This window comes from Myripristis murdjan, chromosome 23 (assembly GCF_902150065.1).
Source record: "Myripristis murdjan chromosome 23, fMyrMur1.1, whole genome shotgun sequence".
Classification (NCBI taxonomy): Eukaryota; Metazoa; Chordata; class Actinopteri; order Holocentriformes; family Holocentridae; genus Myripristis; species Myripristis murdjan.
This window is the reverse complement of record NC_044002.1, coordinates 2951990-2970042: the sequence shown is the minus strand read 5'-3', so window position 1 is coordinate 2970042 and position 18053 is coordinate 2951990. Positions and strand designations below refer to the sequence as shown.

At 41.7% G+C, this 18053-nt stretch overlaps 2 protein-coding genes across 4 annotated transcripts; one reads left to right on the top strand and one right to left on the bottom strand.

Annotated features, from left to right (window-relative positions):
• The first annotated feature begins 1825 nt into the window (after nt 1-1825).
• Nucleotides 1826-7159, top strand: crebl2 (cAMP responsive element binding protein-like 2). 2 transcript variants are annotated; one of them, XR_003927868.1, is made up of 4 exons: nt 1826-2073; nt 3803-4000; nt 4963-6460; nt 6514-7159. XR_003927868.1 is itself a non-coding variant. In XM_030046082.1 (3 exons), the coding sequence occupies exons 1-3, from the start codon at nt 2059-2061 to the stop codon at nt 5113-5115; spliced, it is 366 nt and encodes a 121-aa protein (XP_029901942.1). In that variant the 5' UTR covers nt 1826-2058; the 3' UTR covers nt 5116-7159. The 2 variants fall into 2 exon arrangements, 1 of the variants encoding a protein (XP_029901942.1); XM_030046082.1 differs by having other exon boundaries at nt 4963-7159.
• A 1529-nt stretch (nt 7160-8688) lies between these two features.
• gpr19 (G protein-coupled receptor 19) lies at nt 8689-14375 on the bottom strand. 2 transcript variants are annotated; one of them, XM_030045999.1, is made up of 2 exons: nt 14337-14375; nt 8689-10963 (listed from the first exon to the last, which is right to left on the bottom strand). In XM_030045999.1, exon 2 carries the CDS (start codon nt 10938-10940, stop codon nt 9657-9659), a length of 1284 nt encoding a protein of 427 aa, XP_029901859.1. In that variant the 5' UTR covers nt 10941-10963; nt 14337-14375; the 3' UTR covers nt 8689-9656. The 2 variants fall into 2 exon arrangements, with proteins under 2 accessions (XP_029901859.1, XP_029901858.1); XM_030045998.1 differs by lacking the exon at nt 14337-14375 and adding an exon at nt 14233-14258.
• Between the last annotated feature and the right edge of the window lie 3678 nt (nt 14376-18053).

Below are 18053 nucleotides of genomic sequence, written 5' to 3'. Positions count from 1 at the left end.
ATGAAAGTGATGGCCACACACTATCATTCCCTGCTCACTGTGCAATGAACGTTGACTGAGTGATAATGGAAACATCCAGAGCATCAATGAGCCACCTACTATTGTATTGTGACTCTCATCAGGGGAGCGAGATATTCCATAGATGCCACATCAGCTGCCCACAGTTTCCCCAGCGCTGCTGCTCCTCATCTGAAACAACAATGGCTGGTTTTTATTTGCCTGCCAGTTGTTTGTGGTCTTTATAATACCCACGCTCATCAGTGCAGCTCTGCGTGACCTTTCATATTTCTGCACACCCAGGGGTCAGGATTGCTGGGAAATTTTCTCACAATCCTCAGTGACTTGTGTTGGAAATAATCCATGTCTCCTACTTGATCTGAAATCAAGATACTGAGCATGTTAGGCTGTAGTGAGTGGCAGGGGTCACATGTGAGTGAAAGCACTACAGAAAAACTCAACTCAGCTCAACATGCAGCCCAAAGTGTTTCACATTGCATGATTAAAAGCATGTAAAAATAAACTCAAATAAACACAAGGATAGAAATAAATGATGGACTGAAAAACTGATACGATAACGTATTCCAAAATAAAAGCCAGATTGAAAAGATAGTTTGTGGCATGTGGCAGATCATACTAACTAATTCTACAATGAAGCCTTTGTTTAAAAGGTAGCGCTCCACAGTGTGGTTCAACCAAACACAGCTGACTTGTTGACTGCATTTGTACAGTTTGAGCACAGGTCTGTGGACTGCTGACTGGTATTAGAGGCAGACACACTGTTAAAGTCTCTGTACTGGCTACCTGGTTGTTTCACTGTTTTAAGATCCTGTTCTTGCTTAACAAAGCTCTTAATGCTCTTGCTCCTTCCTGTTTGCCAGATTTCTCTCAGTCTGCATGTGAGAACCCTGTAGAGCCCTCAGTCCTCTGGAAGGGCCGTTTTAATTCTTCCTAAAACCAGAACAAACACCCAGCACGTGGCATCCTTTTATTTCTGTGCTCCAAGATTTTATTTTTAAAAGCAAACTCAAGTCCTACCTTTTTAACCTGACTTTTAATTGAATTGTAGTTATTTATTTATACATGTATTTCTGTAATTTAGCCTCTTTTGTCCTCTTTTTCAATCGTTTTATTTTGTTTTTAATGCCCCGGTACTCTGGTTTTTATTTAGTTTTTATCCACTGTTTGGAGTTTTTATTTACTTATTGATTTCTGCTTTTTATATCTTTGACATTTTATTACTACTTGTATTTTGCTATTTTGAGGGGGTGGGGTATGTTTTACTGTGTGAAGCACTTTGTGGAACACCTATTTGTATGAAAAGTGCTCTTTAAAAAAGTCTGATTGATTGGTTGATTGATTGATTGTACTCATGTTCTTTGTATTGTACAGTCTTTTGTTTAGAGGTTCAAAGGTGAAAGGTCTGTAGATATTCTATAGATATATTTTTGTATATTTTATTTTTTACTACTCATATAGGAAATGCATTTTTTTTCTTTTTTTTTCTTATGTATTGTATCAATCCTCTTTATTTATTGTGTTTCTTGTGTTTAATATTTTTTTCTAATGATATATATTTCTCATCGTGTTGAGGTCTGTCTGTCTGTCTGTCTGTCTGTCTGTCTGTCGTGATGGTGGCGTTGTCCTGCAGCAGCCACGCTTGTCCAGCAGGACAGTGTCTCCTGTGGACAGTATAGCAGACTTCACAGCATGTGGATGGACGTGTCCCAGTGAGTCCCGCCTCCATGTGCCTATCACCTCAGTTAACAGTTCGGGCCTGACTGTAGTATCGCGAGAACCAGCAGACCGACTGACGGTGGTGTCAACAGGAAACACGACATGATGTAAACAGTGGACAGAAACACCACAAAGCAGCCAGCTATGAGACTGGGCCGCCGGACGCCAGGCGCTGCGTTGTAGCTGTTATGAAACAGACGGGCTGACTTTAAGTTTCTCTTTTCGACAAACATCTCGTCCCCAGCAGGAAACGTGACAACACGCTCTGCTTTGTACGAGCTAACGTTAGCTAACGTTCGCTAGCTAGCATTAGCATTGAGCAAAATGGATGACAACAAGGTAAGAAGTGGAGCCGCTCCTCTGTTTGCTGGATGTTTTGTTTCTGTTCACAGCCCCATCAGGATTCTGTGAGGGTGGAGCTGAAGGGAACACCGTGTGTAGCCTGGTTTGGGCCCCGCTCGGGACGCGTTCATGTCGGCTGTGAGGCCACACAGCCCCGGGCCTGGGACTGTCTCTGATAACCTGACTGGAGTTTCATGCTAACCGGACAGTATGAATAAAATTGATGCATTAATCAGAATTAGAAAGACTGTATTGATCTTCGAGGGGAAACTGGGTCAGTTGCAGAGACTCAAATTCTCAAGAGAAGCATTAAATTGAAAAAATATGTGCCTTAGTAATTTGTAAAAAAAAAAAAAAAAAAAAAAAAGTGTGTGCATTATGTGTAAGTATGTACATTAATCCCACAGAGTATTACAACAATAAATACAGCAGTAAGACATTGAGGATATGTAAAAATTCTCCCTATATACATCATGTATATACAGGGATATTGCACTGCAGAATTGTTATCTTGTCCTGCAGGTATGAATTATGTCAAAGGTAACTGGTTATATAAACAGTTCCATAGTTAAAGAAGCAGTTTGTTAACTCAGGCTTGTTAAATGTGGCCACTTATCCAGTTTGCCCTGTATCAACAGAGTGTTTGTGGCCTTCCCAGTCTGATGGCCACAGGAAGGAGTGGCTTCCTGTGATGCTCTGTGGTGCATGCTGGGAAATAATATACTCTGGGATGTTAACATTATGTATTCTCACCATTGAATAATCTAAGGAAACGATTTATACATATAACATCACAGCTAACGGGTGGGGAAAAAATCAATACAGCATAGTATCGTGATATTTTTTGTGACAATATTATATTGATACACGGACGCCAAGTATTGATATAGTATCGGCAAAAGTTGATGCAACATTTCTGACTGGTTTTTGTGACAGAGCTGGTCAGTATGTCTCAGCTTGCTGCAATAAAAATGACTGAGGTGAGATGAACAGAGTGGAATCTTTATCCAAAGAGCTAACGAGATGCTAACAAAGTTTTCCCTTGGGGACATCATTTGCACCTGAAAGGGTATTAAAACACAATATGTTATCACAATACAAAGGATATTGCAAAATGTTTAAAATCACATTACTATCGTATTGAGATTTAAGTGTAGCCATAATATCGTATCGTAGGGCCTCGGGTGATTCCCACCCCTGATGTAACAGTGAAATCATACTTCACTTTCAGATGTCTGTCGTCAAGATGGATCACTCAGCTCACACTGAAAGTGAAACAGCTAACAAGTTGGACTTGGTTTGAGAATTAACAGAAGATTAAAAATGCACTTACATCCTCAGAAGATCCTCTTGCTTTTCTAGACCGTTAGTTCATCCAGATCATTTCAGTTAGATCCAATTAGCTACGTTTTCTACCACTCCACCTGTTTAGTCTCCTGGGAAAACATTGCTGCATTTAAATGAAGGATGAGTGTACCAAAAATCTTATTGAATGAGTAAAAGAAATTCAAATCAAAAAGAAAAGAATTGTGTTGACAGTTTTTGATTACAAATTGCTAAAGAACAAATTTTTGGTTTCTTATTTCTTTTTGTATTTCCTATAGTTTAATTCTTCTCTTGAGAATTTGAGCAAATGCAGCTCCCCCAGTTTCTTCTCTGGGATCAAGAAAGTATTTCTGATGGTGATTGTGAGTGTAACTAAGAGCGCTGTGTGTGTTGTGGACAGATGGTGGGTGGTAAAGTGAAAAAGCCCGGGAAGCGCGGCCGCAAGCCTGCAAAGATTGATTTGAAGGCCAAGCTGGAGCGGAGCAGGCAAAGTGCACGGGAATGCAGAGCCAGGAAGAAGCTGCGCTACCAGTATCTGGAGGAGCTGGTTTCCAGCAAGGAGAGAGCCATCTGCGCTCTGCGCGAGGAGCTGGAGATGGTAACTAACCCGAACCTTTGAGCAGAAAAGCTTCCAGCTACACAGACACAAAGTTAGGGATTGTACATGTGAGTGAATCAGCCTGGAATTCATCCAGCCAGCTGTCTCACAGACATGACTTACTGGCACCCAAACTAGATTCTTGTTCATGGTTAGGCCTGGATATCCACATTTCTCTTTCACTTTCAGTTAAACTAAAGAAGAAGCCTGCCAAGAATCAGTTCTGCTAGCCAAAATTAATACACACTGTTCATGGAAACATGTCAGCCTCCCCCTTTTCAGTGCTATTGTGTGGAGGGAATCAATTAACTGGAACATTTAGGAAAGAGACAAGAGCAGGTTTAGTTTTCACTTCACTTTCACATAGTGGATAAAGTCTGTAATTCATAATCAACTGATTCACCACATGGGAACAATGTTAAAGATCAAGTAATTAGAAGAAGTTTAGATGCTGCTGTTTTGTTAACCCTTTGAAAGCTGAATTCACTTGATTCCTTTCATTATATATTATTAATTTATATATATTTAAAGTGAGATGACTGGAAAATTACCACCCCCTAGCCCCCCCAAAAAGCAAGATAATTACCATGAAATTGCCATAAATTGACTGAAAAAAAAAAACAATAAAATTGAGAGAAAGGGAGAGAGACTAGCACAAAAAAAAAAAAACAACGTAACCAGAAAATCAGCAAAAATAAAGAAATAAATAAGCTGAAACCTATATTTATAATTAAATAAATTAAATTACAAGAAAATTGCCACAAAATTATTTGCCAAAAAAGTAAAAATGACCACAAAAATTGGCCAGAATGTCCGGCCACAGGCTGCTGGGAATGCCAGGCAGACAGTCAGGAGCCTCCTGCACACACAGCTGTTGACAGGATGCTTTTACAGACATTTCCCAGTTGATAGATGATGATTTCAGACCTTGTTGCATTGTTTCTGTGTGTTTCCCTCACCAGTACAAACAGTGGTGCTCAGCCATGGACCAGGGGAAAATTCCTTCAGAAATCAAGGCCCTCCTCACAGGCGATGAGCAGAAAATGCCCCAAGGCAGCAGCACCAAGGCTTCCAAGAACGGGAAAAACAACATAAACAGCAACGGCCAGGGCTAGTGGGCGTGGACGAGCCCGCCGAGCGAGCCCTGAGAAAGGGAACCGTCCACCGTGACCGAGGTCAGAGACGGGCCACACCAGGGCTTCACAGCAAAACTCCACACAGTCTTCATCTGCTTTAGGAAAACATTTGGTTGCAGTGACTCACGGGATTGTGCGGGTTGTTGCAGTAAACAAGGCCAGAGGCTCTGGAATATTCTTCATTTACATCTTCCCTATGTTTCCTAGTTATTCCATACAACCTAGATATGTGCACATCTTTATCTAAACTTTGATTTGATTGCTTATTCACAAATATAAGCAAAGCTGTATTTATGACAGAAACCCAACCCTTAACTGCTAAAATTGTTTTTCAGTTTTAATGTCAAACTAAATTAAATCAAGCCTATTAGTATTATTATTATAATACATGTGAGTGGGTTTAGTTTGCTCCGGTGTCTTATCAAGGAGCCATTTTGTTTGCTCTGCTCCAGCTCTTATCAATTTGTCATTAAGATTTTAGGTGATACAGATTCCCAAAGGGATGTAGTTTACAAGTAAGATTTCATTTGAATTTGAATTTTGCTAATTATGTCTAGAAGTGCTTGCTAATTTAAAAGAAAACAAACAAACAAAAAAAAGATGGCCTTTGTGGTGTAGCATTAACATGAAGCGTTGAGGTCTGCGTGTACACGACCAGCAACAGGAATCAAAATGTACAATAATGTTTATGTGGAGCGAATATATGTTGGATATATTTTTCTATTTGTATTTTATATGGACTAAGAGAAAGCACCTTGTGGATTGTTGTGTGTTCATGAATGTGTCGTCTGTACCGGAGCTGTGGCTTCAGTTGGCAGAGCAAATTGCACTTTCCCTTTTTTTTTTTTTTTTTTTTTTTTTGTGTACGCTTTGGCTTCTGCTCTTTGTGAACATATTTTTAGGGGGTTATAAATAAATTTTACAATTGCAGAAACTATGACTTTTGGAATTTGACTCAGGCAAAACTCCTTTATTGAGCAATTCCATCCTTTGTAGCCAGCTGATATGAGAAGAGTTTTCATCTGACGGCTCACAGCTTCACATTATTTGGTATTTACAAGTAGATCTGCCAGATTCATGCTGTATTTCTCTTGGATATGAGTAGAGCATCTGTTTTTTTTTTTTTTTTTTTTTTTTTTTTTTTTTGCCCATGCACAGGAACCACCAGTTGAGGCCAAAAAAGATCTTCACCTCATTAAGATCCAAGCAGTTTATATTTAGTAAGCCAAGCCTTCCTAAATTGAATGGATGATAGCAGGGGAGGACAGACTGATTTGTGGGTCCCTGAATCCAAACCTTCACACACGTGTTATTTACCTAGCTTGTCTTTTGTGGGGGTCCTCTGGCTGTCAGCAGGCGGCCACCTTTGTTTAATAGTAAAACCAGTTGGTGCACAAGATCTTTTTCCACTGTGGGTTACACAGTTATGTACAAAGCAACTTGTTAAACACTGCAGATTCACTGCTTTTTGCTCTTGGGTTTTCTTTTTTTTTTTTTTTTCTAATCATCTGTCTTGCTGGCTACACACTTAGTGAGCTAATTTTCCATGAAAATATTTACACCTTGTTCAATAGAGCAGAAATGGTTGGTCAGCTGAGGTGAACCAAGTTCAAACTCGGTCGACTTAAATGTAATTCAATCTGGGATTAAAGAATTAAATCCAGTTTTAGGAAGTTTCTGGAGTTGTTTTTCCAGTGAGAATTTAGCCCCATCAGATTTATGTTCTCATAGGCCTGCAATTTCCCTCTCCTCAAAATTGGAGAAATTATGTTTCTCAAAATGAAGTTAATTCCACAGCAAGTTGAATTTAAAGGTCTATAAGTGTCTTTAATTTCAACTTCATAAAAGCAGCAGGCAATAATAGCTGCCCCCATGTTTGGTGCACCAGAACACGTGGGCATTAGTCAGAGTGTTGGATATTTTCAAAGTCTATATTCATGTGAATTTGTTTCTGCTTCATTTAAAGAGAAAGCACGTGAGAGCAACAGTGGTGATGTAATTAAAGAGATGTACGCTACATTGACATTTGTGTCTGTTTGTGTCTTTGCTTTCTGGTAATCAACTGGAAAAAAAAAAGATTTAAAAGAGGTTAAAAAAAATCATTTTTCACGTAAGGGTTTTTGACCATAGCCATTGGAACCACATATACAGATAATGTATATGGAGCATATATTTTAATTTGACATTTGACCTCTGTATAAAGCATGGACCTTCAAATAGCAGTAGCTGATAGTATACAGAAATGAGACATTTCACAAGTGTGTCATTACACAATGTTGGATGATTTTTTCTTTTTCTTTTTTTTTTTTTTTACAAGCAGGTATAGAGTTAGAAAAGATGAGAAAATCCAAGAGATGCAGTGACCTCTGCAGGCAGATGCATGTGGCATAGACATGACACGAGCACAGACCTCAGCTCTCTGGCTTGTACAGGCTGGAGCCGTCGCTCAGTGGGGAATCACAACAATCAAACACATGAACATCAGGTTTATGGGTGACAGCTGTTACACATGAATTGTCCCTAAGCTTTTCCATAAGCACAAATCTCCTCACCTGATGGCCGCAACTGGAAAAGAGTTGGCTACTGAGCACAGACTGCACTACCTGAGAAATCCTGTAAATTGCAACATAGACATGAAATATACACGTACTGTATTTGAGATTCAGCTGGTGATCCAACATCTAACAGACTTGTGTTACATGTGAAACTTTGTCATGCAACTCGGATGCGGCTGAGGTTCATTTGAGTTTCACTGTTCCGCACAAATTGGTTACATCAAACTGACACTATGGACTTTTTGCAGTATGGTTCAGGCAGCAGATTATCAAATTTCTCATATCATATTGTGGCTTTCAGTTTGGCCACTCACTAGTATTACTCGGACCAGCAAATAGTGCAGTAACAATCGACGGCAAGTGCTTGTGACATGGTCCCAAGAGAAAGAAAACATGGTCACTGAGTATTTTCAAAGTTTGTAGATTGATACTTTTATTTTTACAATGCTATCTAATACCAGGTCGTTTAATTTCCATACAAATAGTTAATATGGCAGTGGATGTTAGCTGGTGTTGGCTAAGCTTCGAACTGTGGATGTATGTTTTGTTAAAGGGATAGTTCACCCATTTTGAAAAGTGTGATATTATTTAACTCCACCCCCCAGCTGTTCTGTAGGACAGTAGTGGTACTATCTTCCTCTCATTGTTACTAAGTGCTGGATACTGGCTGGATGCTCCAAATGCTAACTGTTAGCCTCCTGCCATTGAGCTGGACTTCCCCCCAGCTAACATTCTTAAAAATAACTGCCCTAATCCACTCAAATTCTTTAATAAATGCAGTTTGACTTTGATGATGAAATATCAGCCTTAATCGCCTCAGTAATCAAAACAACACTATCATCTGTGTGCAATTTAGGTTATTTAGTGGTGTGAGACCTTCTTTGAGAAGATTATTTTAAAAATGTTAGCTGGGGGGAAGTCCAAGATAGCACCACTACTGTCCTACAGAACAGCTGGGGGGAGTGACATAATATCACATTTTTCAAAACAAGTGATGGATTCCTTTAATATTATGCCACAGTGAAGAGATTTATTACACTGAATCAGTAACGTCCTCTATATCAAGCACTAAAAACTGTCTTCCTGTGTACTTTTGATTGTATTTGAGATGATTTGTGAAACAGTACAGTTGAACCTCATGCAACTTGCAACCCGCCGCTGCAACTAAGCTGCATGAAAAGTTTCACTGTGTAACAGCGGCCAAGGCTTTACAGTTGTATCACAAATCTTCCAGCAGTCACACCTAGCTCCATCATGGAGGTCCACTGGAGAACTGTCTGCATACAGTCAACAGACAGGAGGAGGAGACATACCTGAAACAGACTGGTGTACTGTGGAGGATGGTTAGTAAAAGTTAGTCGTTTGAATTCCAAATGTAGCTCACTGTAAACAAGACAGTAAACTGTCTGGTGTTTAGGCTCTGCTCCAAACCACTGAGCTGTATCTCAGTGGTTTTGATTTTGTTAGACAGCTAACTAGCCATCGGCCTAATTGATCAAATCAAATGAACTTGCTGTTGACATGACAACCCACCACTGCTAACGCTACACATATTTAGAACAGGTCGGTGACAGCTGAAAGACACATTGGTCAGCTAGCTAACATGCTGACATCATCTAAACTCCAGATGTATCACTGGTGAAAAGATATGTTCAAAACACAGAAATGAACTGGGAATGATGATGAGTCGTAGGTTTAAAGACAGCTGCACAAGGCCTTTGCAGAGCAAAAGCTGTGGACCTCCAATATGGCTGCCAGAAGGTGTGGTACATCACCTGACCTGGCCCTTATATAAATACACCTACACTGCTGGGGGCTTTGCTCTAAGCTGCAGCTGAATATACAGAACTCACATGTTAGCACCCCATAACTCACCCAACATTGATACTGAGCCATTGAGCAGTTTTTAACAAAGTACCAGATTAAGCCATCTGTGTATGTTCACGGTTTGAGAAGCTGGCTCGCTCACACAAAAGTATTAGGAGGATTGGAGTTGATGGGCCAGGCTAGCTTCTTTTCCTTTGCCTCTCGGTCAAAGGCATCGTAAACAGAGTCCTTAGTGAGGGTCTTTGCTGGCACCGGGATGTCCACCACCCCGACATAGTTCTTTTTGGCCATGCGAGAGCTTGCCGTGATGGTGTACGCATTACTGCGGTAGCATTTCATGGACGACATGCAGAAGGTCTCCCTCATACCCCTTCTGAAGTTTGCATTGTAGACAGAGTACAAGGTGGGTTTGGATGCTGTGGAGCTGAAAGAGATCCAGGCAATGGCTGTGAAGAAGAGTGCCCCTTCTCGGCTCAGACCATTAGACTCTTTTGGGTGCCAAAGCTGGGCCACATAGAAGGGGATCCAGGTGAGGAGGAACACAGAATTGAGCATGAGGAACATCTTGATGGTCTTGACTTTAGTCCTTGGGACAATGTTCATTGTCCGGCGCACTGTGTGTCCATCAGCACTGATCCTCCAGATGTAGCGGACCACCCGCTGGTAGAGAGACACTATCACCACTACCGGGAGCATGAAGCCAAAGAGGAGGTGAGCCACGGCGTAGGCTATACTGCCCCAGCTGTCCGGCAGGAAAAAGTCACAGTGGCCAGTGTTGCCATCTGTGGATGTAGAGCCATAGAAGTAGAGGCAGGGAGAAACGAAGGCCGCATCAAACAGCCAGGAGGCCAGGATCATCTTCTTGGCTTTCTCCCTGGAGACCTTGAAGCTGAGGGGGTAGACTATTGTATAGAAGCGGTCTACACAGATAGAAAGCAGGACGTAGATCTGCACACCAGGGCAAAGGTGCTGCACATAGCGCACAGCTTTGCAGGCAGCAGCACTCAGGGGCCATCGGCCGGAGATGACCTGCAGAAGGATGAAGGGGGCGCAGCCCAAGCTCAGCAGCAGGTCTGCACAGGCCATCGACACCACAAAGTAGTTGGTGGTGGACTGAGTTCGCCGGCTCCGGTGGATGACCAGGCAGACCAGGGCATTGCCCAGGATGGAGACCAGCCAGAGGACTCCAAACACCAACCCCAGGATGGCTACCTCACCTGATGTCAGCTCATAGGAGACTGAGGTCCTGTTCTGCTGGCTGCCGGAGGAGCCATTTTGGTTGCAGAAGGGGGTTGTGGGTAAGGTTGCCAGGACAGTTGAGTTTTCCTCCTCAGAGTAGTTAAAGGACATCTGATATGTGAAAGATGGAGAGTAAATGGAGGGACTGACACCAGTTGTATCTGTTGACTGGGCATACACCATGGCTATAAAGCCACAGAGAGGAGCTGTGGAGACACAAAGCACAGGCATGTATGGCATTAGATAGATAGATAGATAGGACATCTGGTGAAAACACTTTGTCATGAACCTATATTTGAGTAATAATCTCAGGGCTCTGTTTTCTGAACAAGACTGCATCATGTTGTTTGAACAAAGATCAAGATGTCCAGCTGTTCCCATGAGACACACTGGCTTTCACCTCTTGGTTACATAAACTCAGAAATAATGGACTTGCTAAAAGGAGCCTGGTGAGGATGCCTGGCCTTGGGCCATGATGGTCTCTGATACAATACAAGCCACACTTGACCTGTTTTTCTAGTGTGTGTGAGCGGCAACCTACACTCCGAATGACTCAGAATGATTCGTGGGACAATCTGCCAAATCTTTAGTATTCTTTACCAAAAAAGGGCTTCTAAACTACTAATCCAGAATAATGTATTTGTGTCTCTTCATTCACCTTCATAGCAAAACAGCTCCCAAAATTACACGTTTAGTACATAAACTAGTGTGAACAAAGCAAATTATGCCAATATAACAAACAAGTCCTGCTGCCTGGTTTTTGAGCAAACATGTTATTTTGCTATTTCAATTTGATAGTAGATCCAGCAGGTAGTGTCTACACAAGACTTCGGCATGGTAACCTCGCACCAGGAAGAAACAACCCAATAGCTTCCACAAATAACTGCAATTACATGAGAAAAAAATGGATACCATATTGGCATAATCCACTTTGTTTATGCACTACATATACATATATTGTACATATATTTTTTCTTTTCTTTTCTTTTTATTCTATTTATATTTATATTCCTTTCTTTATATTTCTTGACTATTTGCTCTTTTTACTTGTACACTTGGAGTGGGAGTTGTTATTGTAACAAAAAGTAATTTCCCCCTGGGGATCAATAAAGTATTCTGATTCTGATCTGATTCACTAAAAGTGTTATCTTGGGATCTGTTTTGCTGCCCTTTGAAAGTGACTGGAGAGACAGAAATCCTGCATTGTGGAGAAACTACTGAAGATATTTCACCACCATGCGGACTCACATCACATCCAGGGAACTACAGAACCCAACACGTTTCCTGTAAAGGTTATTTTTAAAGTACAAGGATGACATTTGGGCAACACCAACACAAAATCTATCAGATAACATGACTGTCTGTAGATGAACAGATCTGTTATGGAGGTATGAGCAGCATCTGGGAGGACGGGCTTGTATTCTAATTAGGCGTGCTGACATTGCTGATTGAGACAGCAAAAAACCCTCGCCGCCACAGAGGGAAGTGTCTAATGAAGTTCTACATCTGCACACTTCAGAGATCACATCTGGAGAAAATGTAGGTGGACAGACATTCACAAGAAACTGAAGGCTTCATTAATCACTTTACATTACTTTGCACTTACTGAGCTACAGAGACAGCGTGCTGCTGCTAACATGTAATAACAAAATTTATTTTTTAGTATCAGCTATGCTCACAATAACAGATTCCATATAAACTTCATAATACCTGTGCTAAAATTACAGTACAATGTAAAATCAATTAATCAGTATACAGGCTGTAGCATTTTAGCTTCATGATGGGAGCCAGGAGGCCTGACACAAGGCTGTGGATTGAGGTTTAACCACAGAAAACGTCAGCAAGTCCCCACCAGTGGCTTATTTATGAAATCACGACGTGTGCTTCCAGTTAATTTCATTAATTCCTCACAGGGATGCAGGCCGGTGTCTATGGAGACCCAGCTTTGCACTGGGGTTGAGCATTAAGGATGTGACGGAGCTCACATGGGAGCTGCTTTCTGCTTATCGTCACCCTCATGTTTACTCTGCTGGGTTTTCCCCTTAGTAACCTGAGCCACACAGAGCTGTCTGCTGGTTAGTAGGCCTCTGGTGAACCAGGGCAACACAACACTCCACACATAGTCACAGTCATATGGAGTCATGATGGACAACATTATACTGCAGAACATACTATATAGTCTTCCACAGAGCACTGAGACATGTGTATTTATATATTGGACATCACAGCATTATCGATGGAGAGCGTATGAAAACCTCCTGCTCCAGTAGAAGCACTGTTACTTGGCCGAAGGTTTATCCAAGTAAAAGTCAAATTACTACTTAAGGATCCAGAGCAGCTCAAAGATACTCACTGTATGCATAATGTTTCAAAGTAAAAAGCATGAGATGGCAGAGGGACATTTTGGTGCAGACTAGGCTGATTTAGGTTTATGTCACGATTCAGCTGTGATGAAAATAAAGTGAAAAGGCCTGTCTTATAAACAGGCTTTTCAGACCATCCAGACCTTCTAGCAAACAAACTATATCACTCAACTAATGCAAACCAATGGTGACTAATATAATACTGTAATAATACTGTAATGGGTAAACTTGGCAGTTTAATGAGATGACATTTACATTAAAGATAGTTCATCAATTTTGATTTTTTTTTTCACTAACCCCTAGCTGCTCTCTTCTCTCATTGTTACTGAGTGCTGGATACGGGCTGGATGCTCCAAATGCTAACGGTTTGAGCTGGACTTCCCCCCAGCGAACATTCTTAAAAATAACCACTTTAATCAACTCAAAGAAGGTTTCACATCACTTAACAAATGTCACATTCTGAAACTAGATCCGGTAACCTCTGCACTTCCTGTATCACTCCACACCAGAGGAGCAGAGCCACCACAGAAACAGAAGTAGATTGCCTGATTTTGCTATAATTTGGTTAAATATTTGGCTATATATTTGGTTAATTTACGTCATGAGGGGGATTAGACACTAGCTTCTTCTTTTTCTCCATTTTGTTACACCATTTTGACCTGTAAAAATTCTGTTACACATCATCAAAGTCAAACTGCATTAATTAAAGAATTTGAGTGGATTAGGGCAATTATTTTTAAGAATGTTAGCCGGGGGGAAGTCCACTTCAATGGCAGGAGGCTAACAGTTAGCATTTGGAGCATCCAGTCAGTATCCAGCACTCAGTAACAATGAGAGGAAGACAGCACCACTACTGTCCTACACAACAGCTGGGGGTAAAGTGACATAACATCACATTTTTCAAAATGGGTGAACAATCCCTTTAATAATGTGACAGTTTGTTTTTTTATGTGATTTGAGCCAGATGTAATTCACAACTGTCCATCTTTTTGCTCATGTAGTCTACACATTTCAAACTGACTGCTGATGTTTTGATGTGATTTCAAATGCAAAATAAAATGCGGTTCAGTAAAAGCCAATTTCCTGACTTGAGAAACAGTCTCCTCACTCACAGCACTGCAGGATCCTCGCCTGGTCATCCACAAGACACAGGGCCTAATACCCAACAGCACAACACCAGATCCACCTGCAGACAGCCTCTCTCTGCCATACTCACTGTATCCATGACTGATTTGAGAGTAATACAGCACATCTGGTTATAAATTGCATTTTTTTGACAAACAGCCTATTACAACCACTGAACTGGCTGGATGCCACTGAGAGATGATAAAACGGGTCTATCTTGACGGGCATCAGCTGCCTTTAGGCTTCATGTTTGTCTTCAAAGGCAGATTTCATACAATCCACGCATCTGAGAGAGATCCACAAGATGCCCAGCAAGCCATTTCACTTCCACCAGGGAGCCAGAGGGAGCAGCATCCATTTGGCTTGGATCTGCTCTGCTCGTCCGCCAAGCCGTCATGGTGTCTCAGGAGCCAGATGAACAGTACCGTCTGATCAGAGCACCGGGCGGGCAGCGGTGATGCTCGGCAGGCAGACGGAGCCGTGATTGTGAGCTGGGTCCGTGTTGCTGCTGAGCGGCGGCGCAGCTCGACGTGTCAGCGCCGCTTCGTGTCGCCGTGCTGGGGGAAAGGACAGAGAGCGAGGGAGGCACTCACCGCTGCACTCCGCCGGGGGAAGGGCTGCATGCTCGGGCTTCAACCGCGGGATTCAGCGCGTCGCCGGAGGGAGAGCCGCGCGGGCCGGAGCAGCGCACCGTCCATGGCTGTTGTTGTTTTTTTCGTCCAGCGACTGGATCAGTGTGTTGTCCTCACACACACCCACACACACACACACACACATACACGCACAGGCTGGACTGGACTGATGCTACCAGGAGGAGGAGGGGGAGGAGGAGGAGGAAGAGGAGGAGGACCACCAGCACGTTCATGTTGTCCTCCTGAGGAGAGACACGCACTGAGGAGGGGACACTGTCCATGTTGGACTCATCTGTCTCTGCACAGCTCAACTGAGAAAAAGACATCAGCCCAATAAAACAGCAACAAGACAAGATGTATAATTCACAGGAAGCATAAATATTAGGCACAATATGACAAAATTAAAGCAACAATAACATTATCATTCTTCTTCTTCTTCTTCTTCTTCTTCTTCTTCTTCTTCTTCTTACTATTACTATTATTATTACAGTGATGTATTTATTATAGTTAAAATTTTATACAGTCTATGGAGGAAATATAAAAACAGCATAATATAAAAAGTGTATTAATGAAACAACAGTATTATATTATTTTGCATTCTTTTAAAAAATATTTGGTATTATATGTTATTATAGACTTTATTCATATAGAGGAGGCTATTTATAGATAATGTGTATTTTCTGCAAAGTATGTAGACAAGGCATAATATCAAAAAATAAAAATTTTAAATTTTTGTAAAATTTGGTAAAAACTCTGCTACACATCATCAAACTTTGTTAATTTGACAATTTGAGTGGATTGAGGGTGTTACTTTTCAGAGTGTTAGCTGGGGGGAAGTCCACTTCAGTGGCAGGAGGCTAACAGTTAGCATTAGGAGCAACTAGCCAGTATCCAGCACTCAGTACCAATGAGACGAAGATAGCACCACTCCTGTCCTACAGAACAGCTGGGGGGGGAAGTGAGATAATATGAATTTTTCCAAATGGGTGAACTGTCCCTTTAATAGTTCATTTGCTTGCACCCCTTTTGCAGGTCTGTGTGTCCACAGGAGTACTGATCAACTGCTTTTTTATTTGTGTTAAATCGATTGGTTTCAGAGAGCAGCCAAACAGAAATTCTTATGAAAATGTGGATTATTACCTGAGGGGGGAAACGGCAGCTGATGAGTAATCAGGCGTCTTCATCAGGTTAATCAGGGGTTCAGGCCACTCGAACAGAGAATAAAAAGGACATTATCATCTTCATCATCAGCATCATGACATCACGGAGCTCTGTGGGCTTCAGAGCTGCTCATGTTCAGAAACACACGGATTATTCCCACATTCTCATCACTTGTCTGGGCTGTGCATGCACTGGGACAGGCACAGGATGTAGATTCATTATAGAACTAATTAACAAACAAGCAATGTATTTTATTTTTGACAGTGGCATTTGAGTGGGATGCTTTAGATGCAGAACAGAGCGTGTGAGCTTGCAGAGCGTGACGTCCTGGTGAGCATGTCGCTGCAGCACAGAGCCGGCCTCGCAGCACAGCACGCTCATGTCTGTTCCCAACAACATATCCGCTCTATAAAAGGGGATAATGCCGTCCATCTACAATTACTGGTGTGATGCTGACGGGGTGCTGTCGCAGCATATTGTCATGGCAACCACAGCGCTGAGAATAGGGTGATTTTCCAACAGACCAGTCACTATGGCAGAGCAGCAGTGGTGGGAATGGGAGGTGTTGTCGGACGGAGGCCAGCTGACACACAGGAGCCACACAAACCCCAACAATCATGAACTGCGGTGTATTATCAAGGCAAAAACCTGGATTAAAGGGCAAGTATGTGGGATTTGTTTTTTTTTTTGTTTTTTTGCCCCATCATACCAAGCAATCATGATATATCTGTTGGGAGTAGATGGTGATCAAACCAGTGACTGGATGATGACTCTTCCAGGGGCTGAGAATTCTGGCTTTGTGAACTGAACCTCCTGAATCCCCAAGTTTATATACAACCTGGGACCCAGCATTTAGCTCACTGACGTCGTCGTCCAAGAATTCTGGGTATTGGAGTTTTTTTCTGGTTTCTAACAGTCGCTTCTGGCTGCCAGTTCGAGCCACTGACCTGCAAATTTGAAAAATGTGATACTATTTCACTTCCCCCCCAGCTGTTCTGTAGGACAGTAGTGGTGGTATCTTCCTCTCATTGTTACTGAGTGCTGGATACTGGCTGGATGCTCCAAATGCTAACTGTTAGCCTCCTGCCATTGAGGTGGACTTCTCCCCAGCTAACATTCTGAAAAATAACCACCTTAATTTGGTCAAGTGCTGCTGAGAAACATCCAGAAATTCTTCATTGTTCTTTCTGCACTAATGTGTGTAAAATGCATAAACGATCCTCATGGCTAACTGTGGAGGCCAAATGAAAACTCTGTCCTCTGTTATTCATTCACAATGATGTTTGGAATAACACCTCCCAGTGATATTATGATAAAAAATTTACTGGCTTTGGTCATGGGTATCGTCATGTGAGCCCCGGTCATTTGGTGATGCCATGTCCAAGAGCCAATCGTATGACAGCTTTTCCCTGCAGAGCTGCTCCATCAACATCAGACACACTGAAAATAGATGAATTTCTTATAGATATAATTATGTATTTCGTCTCAGAATGACTTATATTTTTTGCTTTCTGTATATTGTTTTTGTTTTTATTGTAGGTTACTATCTTTGTTTCATATGTCAAGTTATTTTACCTTATTACTGATTGATACAGTGTGATTTTAATTGCTGCTTGTTTTTGTTGCTGTTGTTTTTGCGTTGAGCCCAGGAAGATTAGCAACCAAATAAAGAGCAAGAGCATAAAGAGCAGCACTACTGTCCTGCATAACAGCTGGGGGGAAGTGAAACTATCACATTTTTCCAAAGTGGTGGCCCTTTAATATACTATCACATTTTTGGTTTTAAGATAGGATTCTTTGTCCTTCAGGGTTTGGTGTCCTATAATCAGTACTCGAGTTGAGGGGGGATGAGGGTGGATGGCATCCCCCCTGAAATAAAAACGGTCAAAATCATCCACCCTGTAAAAAAAATTGACCATCCCCCCTGATTTTTTTTTTACAACTCGACTACTGCCTATAATGCCTCCTACAAGTTACGTGAGGATCCCAAGAATGAGCAGTTTACACACTAAACA

Coding starts and splice junctions, on each gene's coding strand:
- crebl2 (XM_030046082.1), top strand. Junction 4,001..4,962: donor TGCGCGAGGAGCTGGAGATG/GTAACTAACCCG, acceptor TTCCCTCACCAG/TACAAACAGTGGTGCTCAGC.
- gpr19 (XM_030045999.1), bottom strand. CDS start 10,940: ATGGTGTATGCCCAGTCAACAGATACAACTGGTGTCAGTCCCTCCATT.